The sequence below is a fragment of the Propithecus coquereli genome, unplaced genomic scaffold, assembly GCF_000956105.1.
Source record: "Propithecus coquereli isolate 6110/MARCELLA unplaced genomic scaffold, Pcoq_1.0 Scaffold111, whole genome shotgun sequence".
In the NCBI taxonomy this organism is placed as follows: Eukaryota; Metazoa; Chordata; class Mammalia; order Primates; family Indriidae; genus Propithecus; species Propithecus coquereli.
In genome coordinates, this window is record NW_012135081.1 from 8,126,575 (window position 1) to 8,134,590 (window position 8,016).

An 8,016-nucleotide genomic window follows, 5' to 3' on the forward strand; every position below is an offset into this window, starting at 1 on the left:
CACAGCTAGTAAGTGGCAAAGTTGGAACCCATGCAGTCTGACTAGTCTTAAGACTATACTACTTAGGCAGTCATAGAATCTACGAACACACAAACTTAAATCATCCTGTGCGGTTGACTGGAGGTTTAGTTTTTTGTTCCTACTAATACTCTTTTTTCTCCTACGGGAGAGGGGAATTCTGTCTTTCCTCGCCCTCATGAAAAGGACGCTGTGTCAAAGCACTTAATAACAGTTATGGATCAACCCACCACCGAGTGAAAATATGCAGACTTCTCCTTCCCCTCATTTATTCACATCCCAGACTCCTCCCTTTGTCATTTTTTGCAAGCTCTGGATCAGGCATGTTCTCCGAAGATGTTGAGCACCGTGTGTGCACCTGGGGCATTGTAACATACAGATGTGCGCCAGCCTCAGGCTGTGTTTTCCACACTGAATTTCCGGCATAGTCACACCCCGTTAGAAGGGGATATGGGACACAGCATGTATACCAGTGGACACATAAACGTGTGAGGATTTGCTGAGGGTTGCCGTGCCCAACCAGGGGCCTCCGTAGCCGGGCTAAATAGCTCAATATTTGGCTCCTCTGACTGTTCTGTAGTGTGATGCAATAACAACAAAACGATGGCGTCATCATGAGGTCACTGCAGGACGAAGGGAAAGGGGCGGAGAAGGGCCCTCCTTCGAGGGGAGGAGCCTTTCCGCCTAGTTCCGCCCCCCCACCCCGTCCCCGGCCTCCGTCTCTCTCTTCACCTGAGCTTCTCCAGAGCCTCCTCCCTCGGATTAGTCCTCTCTCAGCTCAGACCACAGAAAGCTCCGTTTTCAATCCGGGTCTTTGGAGTTTAGGCACCGGTCCTTATGAAAATCTCTGGAAACCCTGCCCCTAATTTTCAGTTTCATCCAATGAAGAACCTAAAGGGGCCAGGAGGCGGGTCAGTGACGTACTACAGATTGATTGGGGTTTAGGCCATCGACGACCTGGATTAGCCACGAGTTTCGCCAATCCAAAAGCAGGGGTGGGACGGTGCAGGCGCAGAGTATTGGGTTTGGCTGGCTTCGATTTAAAGAGACAGAAGCTGTCGGGGTCCTAGAAGACAGTCCCCAATACCCTCTCCCCAAGTCCTTGGGACCACTTAGGTCCCCAGAGCTGGGGAGATGGTTTGCGGCGGATTTGCCTGCTCCAAGAATGCGCTTTGCGCTCTCAACGTGGTCTACATGGTGAGGTTCTGGAGGTGGGGGAAGCTTCAGGGCGGAAAGACGAGTGGGGAGAATCTCCAGGGGACTTCCTGTGGGGAGAGGGGTGTACTGAGGGTTCCGGGAAGATTCCCAGGAACTTCCGGCGAAGAGGGAATTCCTGGGGACTTCCGTGGAAGAGGGGAGACTTCCGGTGATGAGGGGGTTTGTTTGGGAGTGAGGGGAATGAACCGAAGGCTGTGAGCATAAAGTCCCATCCCTCCCTCCTGTGAACCTGTTTCTCCCAAAATATAGAGAAGTGATGGAGTGATGCTAAGGGTCTTTTTTATATTGAGACACTCTATCATCCCTGCCATCCCCTGCCCGCCACCCCAGCCATTCTGACCTCCTTTGGGAGGAGCGCTCAGGGATGCTCTTGGCTCCCATAGCACCATCCCCATCCCCCATTCACAAACCACTCAATTCTTTTTTTTTTTTGCCCAAGCCCCCTTGTAATGGCCTTTGGCTGTACTGCACATTAGAATTGAATGTATCCTGCTCTGTTTCCTGTAGCTGGTGGGCTTGTTGCTCATTGGAGTGGCTGCCTGGGGTAAGGGCCTGGGTCTGGTGTCCAGCATCCACATCATCGGAGGAGTCATTGCTGTGGGAGTCTTCCTTCTCCTTATCGCAGTGGCTGGACTGGTGGGTGCTGTCAACCACCACCAAGTCCTGCTATTCTTTGTATCCTGAACTGAAGTGTTGGGGGCATCCAGGCTTCTGGGAGGGTTGAGTCAGAAGGGTATAGGATTTCAGGGACCCCGGGGACATCTCTCTGCCCTGCCCTGTACCATAATCTATGAAACAAGAGCTGGTGATTTTATTTGCAACTCGAAGTTCTATGAGGAGACCAGATGGTTATTATAGATAGCACATAAAGGAATCTAAGACTTTTTTTTTTTTTCCATAACTCTTACTCTCAGTACATGATCATCCTTGGTTTGGTCTTCATCTTCCAGTTTGGAATCTCTTGCTCATGTCTGGCTATTAACCGAAGCAAACAGGTAAGGGGATACCCTTTTACCTCCCCCCGCCCCCGCCTTTTTGTTTTCATTAGCCTCTAGCTCCTTCCTCTGAGTCTGGCCCCAACTATCTAAATGTCATCCTCAGGTCCACTACTTCCAGACTTGAGTCATTTGCTTCCTCTGGGGTGTTTGGTTAATTTTTCATGAAGATGATCTAGAGGGAGAACCTGAGAAGGTGGATATTTATCATTGTGTCTATAATTTCAGCAGCATGTGCTTCTGAGGGATGTTGACTCCCTTTGCTGGAAAAGGGAAATTGAGGCACTTAAACTGAGATCAGGATGTAGGGAGACTAATTTCCCTCTGCCTTCATCCTCCAGACAGATGTCATCAATGCTTCTTGGTGGGTCATGAGTAACAAGACTCGGGATGAACTGGAAAGAAGTTTTGATTGTTGTGGCTTATTCAACTTCACAACCCTCTATCAACAAGATTATGATTTCTGCACTGCAGTGAGTTGGGGGGGGGGGTCGAAGGAGGCAGTGCAGCCGCAGGGGGAGGGGGAAAAGTGGGCAAAGAATGTCCAAGCTGGCAAGTTTGGTTTTAATGTCAATGCTTCTTTAGCAGCTCTCTTGTAATGGGGCTGTGTGCTGGGGGCTGAATACAGAGGCTGGAGAATTAGCCAAGTGGGATTTTAGTCTCTAGGACTGGTCAGATAATAGTAAATAATTCCTGTGGACATTCACCATACATATTGGTGAATAGCAACTTTACATTCTCCACATGCACATTTTATCTTCAGATCTGCAAGAGCCAGAGCCCCACATGCCAGATGTGTGGAGAAAAGTTTCTTAAGCATTCAGATGAAGCGCTGAAAATCCTGGGGGGTGTTGGACTCTTCTTTAGCTTTACAGAGGTAACATTCTCCCATTCCTTCATGTATACCCTTTCTCTACAAGTTTTAACTCCAGAGACTGAGAATTGATTGGTGCTTATCTCTCTCCCTTTGTTCCTACAGATCCTTGGTGTTTGGCTAGCAATGAGATTTCGGAATCAGAAGGATCCTAGAGCCAACCCCAGTGCCTTCCTATAAGACTTTGGATCCTTCTGACTTCTCTCGTGCTCTGCCTAAGCTTTTTCTTCCTCCCTTAGGGAAAACCTAGGGTCTATAGCCCTTTTTTGTCTGAGAAAAAGGAAAGGCCCTTTGCCACATCCCCTAAAACTGATTGAACAGTGAGACTTTATGCCTTGACATATTTTGGTGGGAGCCAGATTATAGGAAGAAAAACTTCCTCCCTCTCTCCCCAAGGGAATATGGGAAGCTTCTGGGAGTACATGGGATGGGGCTGGAGTCATTCCTATTTCCCCTCTTCCCCCTTCTACATGCTGGAACACCTCAACATACCCTGGTCTGACTCCAAGGGCAAACTGGAGATAGAGCCAAGGAGAAAAATCACCAAGAACTCTTTCTTGTAATAAGCAAGACCCAGTTTGAGAAAGTTCAGTGAATATAAAAATAAAAACCATTTTAACCCCATATTCAAAGAAGCAACTTAAGTCCCTTTCTAATCTTTGCCAGTCAAGGGGCTCCACTGACTGCCTAGACCCTGTAACTTAAGGAATCCTTAAGGTTTTGCAAGGAAGTTCCTTCCTCCAAGTGATTTTTCCAAATCTCCCAATGGCAAAGCAAGACATTAAAAAAAAAAAAGACCATATTTCTTTGTTTTGTTTTGTTTTTCCTGTATAAAAAAGGACCCTAATATCAAGGTAGGGTGGAGGACAAGAAGGGATATACCCCTTAGTGTAAAGAAATAGGGGGTAGGAGGAGAAACCTCAAAAGGAGAGGCAGGAGGGGAATGTCATTAAGGCAGCAAAATACTCTCTGTAAAAAGTTGGAAGAGGAGTCTCCACAGCCTCGGAGATCAAGGCAGAGATTGCCTTCTCAGTGGGGTTCTCTCCACTCAAGTGTCCAGAAGGGAAATGACAGCTTCACTTCCTTTTGAGGCAGCCACTCCATTGCTCACTCTGGATTACCTTCATCCTTACGTAGATAAGAGTGCTGCAGAGCTCGGAAGGCAGAAATTCGCTTGTGTGGGTTAAAAGTCAGCATTTCCTGAGGGGGTAAGCAAATGTCAGAAAACCATGAAGGAAAAAAAAAAAGACTTCTGCCCACCCCCATATCTGGGATGGGCTCTCTTCTATATCCCTCTGTGGATGGCCATTTACTGCTGCAATAAAAACTTCAGCCCAACTATCAACTAAGTCTACGTAACCACAATGGTCTGGGCCCTTATGTACTGCTCTGTTTCTTACCCCAGTCTCACCCTATGCCCACGCCCATGCCCATGCCCATGCCCATGCCCAGTACCAGCAGCAGCTGTGCTCCAGACTCCTCCATCTCAGGCACCACCGACTGTACCGGGCGGGGACCTCTTGGGGGAAAGGCACCTCGGGGTAGAGAGACATCTCTGGGCCAGTCGTCCTCTGGAGGCAGCCCAATCAGGCTACAGGGGACAGCAGAACCCTGGTGAGGAGGGTCCTTCTCTAGGCCCTATCCCCACAAGCAAAGCCAGCTGCCACCAGGGCTCAGCAGAAAGAGGATTCATTCAGAGGGGAAAATTCGTCCCCCTTGCTGGTCACTTACTCAAAGATTTTGCCCAACTGGTCAGCTTCAGAGTTTCCACAGAAGAGAGGCCTAAGGTAAGAAAGGACACAAGGTGGCAGTCATTTTCAAAGATATCTTGGATGAATGGTTACTGCTTAGTGACTCAAAATAGAGAATATGGAGAATAAAGGGATATGAAGTTCCTAATTCCAGAACATTTCAGAGCTTCTGGTTATGGGCAAGGTGGTCAGTGGTACTCAAGTAAAAGAACTGGCAGGGTGTGGATGTGGTTTTAGGAATAAGAGATTTGGGGAATTCAAGGTGGTCCAGGGAACTTGGATCCCATACTTTCGACGAAACATCTCTGCAAAGATACAGCCAACGCTCCACATGTCCACAGGTGTTGCGTATGTAGACTGCAGAAGAACTTCTGGAGCTCGGTACCAGAGTGTAACAACCTAAAGGAAATAGGAAGAGTGGATGAGGCCCCATGGGTTACCATAAGGTAACTGCTTGACTGAAGACATGAAGCACGTGACTTCTCAATTGCTATGGGCAATCACTCTCCTACCCCCAATCAGAACCCATTTTGGCTACCATCTTTTTACTGACCACAGGTGTAAGTGCCATCTGGTAGCTGTAGATTCTGGCCAGGCCAAAGTCAGCCAGCTTGACTGTCCCACCACTTGTCACTAGAATGTTTTCTGGCTTCAGATCTCGGTGAACGATGCAATTGGCATGCAGGAAATCTAGGCCTCTTAGAAACTGGCACATCAGATCCTAGTTTGGAAAGGGGAGGTACAGATGCACTATACCCAAAACCCCAACAGGTTCTACTACGAAGGTCCCAATCCACCTCTCAGTTATCTACCCACCCCCCTTACCTTGATGGTCTCCGCTGGCAAGCCTGGTGGGGGTGCCTTGTCCAGATAAGTTCTTAGGTCTTGGTCAATGTGCTCAAACACCAGGGTTACCTTGATCTCCCGGTCAGTTCGGGATGTGGCACAGACATCCATCAGCCTGGCCAGAATAAATGGTCACTCACTGGTCAATCCTCTTTGACTCAACATGGCCTCCCACATTTCCTCAGGGTCCCCACTTCTCTCCTTTTCCCCTTTACTTCCCACTCCCAACCCTCCACCACCTTCTCACCGAACAACATTGGGGTGCTCAAAAGCCTCCAGCCGCCTTAGTAAGGCCACCTCTCGAACTGTGCTGATGGGAAGGCCCCCTCCAGCTCCTCCTCCATTGGGCACTCTTACACTCTTGAGGGCCACAAAGTGGCCACTGTGGGGATCACGGGCCTTGTACACCGTCCCATAGGCACCGACGCCAATTTCAGCCACTGGCTCATATCGAGAGGTAGCCATTCTCAGATCAGGGGAGGTCCTACAATCACAGAGATTCCTACCACCAAAATTCCCTTCCAGAGTTAGGATGGTATGAGCCTGCAGCAACAAGGTGACTCCCACAAAAGACAGCACAAAGACACCACCACCAGCATCCCATCCCCTCCCAACCTTCCATGGGGCTGGCTCCAGAGATAACACAATGACGCTAATACCAAACTCTCTAGCCACGTGAGGCCCTAGAAAAATGCCTTTTCTTTGGGACCATCGCCCCCCGCACAAAGGAGATCACATATGACACACGCCTTGCATCGCAGATCCTACAGCCCAGTCTCTAAAACTACACCTCCTCACAACCACAAAGGCCCCACTTCCCGCCGTTGAGCGACTCTTCCATAACCAGCCCGAGAAGCGCACGCGTGGGAAACCGTGGGGGGCGGGGACTGTCCTCATTCCTGGGAAGGGGCTGCACTTACCTAACGCCAGGCCGGGAGCTGCGGGGGCGGCCCGTTATCGGGGCCCCGGAGCCAGTTCCTTCGGTGCCATACACCCGAGCTCGGTCCGGGGCAGCTGGACGCCACGGGCCCGACCATAGACACAGGCCGCAGGCTAGAGAGGCCCCCTCACCCCCACCCTCACCATGTGACCAGCTGCCAAAGAGGCGCGCGGAAACTGGCAGGGCGGGGCGAACGCCGGACGTTTGGGGCACGTGACTGCCACCCTTGCGCCGGAGTCGCTTTGACGGGGAGGGGGCAGTGAGGATAAGGGGGCGGAGGGGCGATGGCAGTCACATGACGTGTTGCTATCACACGTGACCACTTGACATTGCTCTCAGGAGCAGAGGTGTGGCTACTCCGCGGGGCACGTGACTGGCTGCCATAACCCTGGCTTGGAGTGGGGCGGGGTTGGGGAGGCGAGAGAGGGTGGAGCACAAGGCGGTGCCATGGTAACCTGGGCCACCCAGATCCCGACTCTTGGCTGAAAGTCGAGCCTGAGCGCATCTCCAGTCTCACTACTTGTCATTCAGTCTCTCTATATTGGTGAAGGGCGGGGGGGGGGGTCGGGGTATCAGAGGTGGTGCTGTCACCTTTTCGCTCCACCACCACGGAAGAACATATTCACGTTTGTGCCTTTGTTTCACTCATTCATTCTGCAAAACTGTACTGAGTGCTTGCTTCCAGTATGTACGTGGGGTTTTAATTTTGTTTAGTTTTGTTTTTTGGTGTCTCAGTCACTAGTCCTTTAATATAGTGGTGCGGCTGTCTATAAAGATGTAGTCAACGATGTGGTTTTATAAAATAGGCGGTAGACAATGCCCATTCGAGGGCAAAACTAGGAATAAAGGATGGAAGGCAAATTAATACAGTAATCCAAAGAATGACAAGATAATGCCCTCCCTCTTCCCAACTTCCAAATCTCGCTGGAATGTTAAAGCAGAAACCTGATGCCATAGAAAGAATAGTTATGGGGGGAAAAAACCCACGGAGACCTGATACCATCTGACAGAGAAGTTATTGACGAAGAGACAGGAATACTTGACCTTTAAAGATTTTTTTCAGAACTAAGATTCTATGATATTGGTACGTGTGTATGTATACACGTATATGTATTCATATGATATTATACACGTCAGATATAGACAGATGGATATATATAGGAGTGAGCACGTACAAAGAAGTTAAACACCCCTCACCCCCACCACCACATTGCATGAGAATGACTCGTGCCCTTCTGCAAACTTTGTGATTCATTTGGGGTCCTTGTGCTTCCCTCTTTTCCCTTAGTGTAGCTTTTTTAGCCCTTATCCCTATCCAGAACACAACTTTCCCCAAATGGCCTCTGCCCACAGACACCTAGGTAGACACACAGG

At 49.6% G+C, this 8,016-nt stretch overlaps 2 protein-coding genes across 4 annotated transcripts; one reads left to right on the top strand and one right to left on the bottom strand.

Annotated features, from left to right (window-relative positions):
• The first annotated feature begins 884 nt into the window (after positions 1-884).
• Positions 885-3,501, top strand: TSPAN31 (tetraspanin 31). 3 transcript variants are annotated; one of them, XM_012652236.1, is made up of 6 exons: positions 885-1,215; positions 1,744-1,911; positions 2,151-2,231; positions 2,573-2,704; positions 2,995-3,108; positions 3,211-3,501. In XM_012652236.1, the coding sequence occupies exons 1-6, from the start codon at positions 1,153-1,155 to the stop codon at positions 3,283-3,285; spliced, it is 633 nt and encodes a 210-aa protein (XP_012507690.1). In that variant the 5' UTR covers positions 885-1,152; the 3' UTR covers positions 3,286-3,501. The 3 variants fall into 3 exon arrangements, with proteins under 3 accessions (XP_012507690.1, XP_012507698.1, XP_012507706.1); XM_012652244.1 differs by having other exon boundaries at positions 1,000-1,215; positions 1,744-1,872; XM_012652252.1 differs by lacking the exon at positions 1,744-1,911 and having other exon boundaries at positions 1,006-1,215.
• A 387-nt stretch (positions 3,502-3,888) lies between these two features.
• Positions 3,889-6,868, bottom strand: CDK4 (cyclin-dependent kinase 4). The gene is made up of 8 exons (XM_012652223.1): positions 6,623-6,868; positions 5,950-6,186; positions 5,682-5,817; positions 5,410-5,577; positions 5,146-5,255; positions 4,837-4,887; positions 4,561-4,696; positions 3,889-4,305 (listed from the first exon to the last, which is right to left on the bottom strand). The coding sequence occupies exons 2-8, from the start codon at positions 6,165-6,167 to the stop codon at positions 4,213-4,215; spliced, it is 912 nt and encodes a 303-aa protein (XP_012507677.1). The 5' UTR covers positions 6,168-6,186; positions 6,623-6,868; the 3' UTR covers positions 3,889-4,212.
• Positions 6,869-8,016: the final 1,148 nt, after the last annotated feature.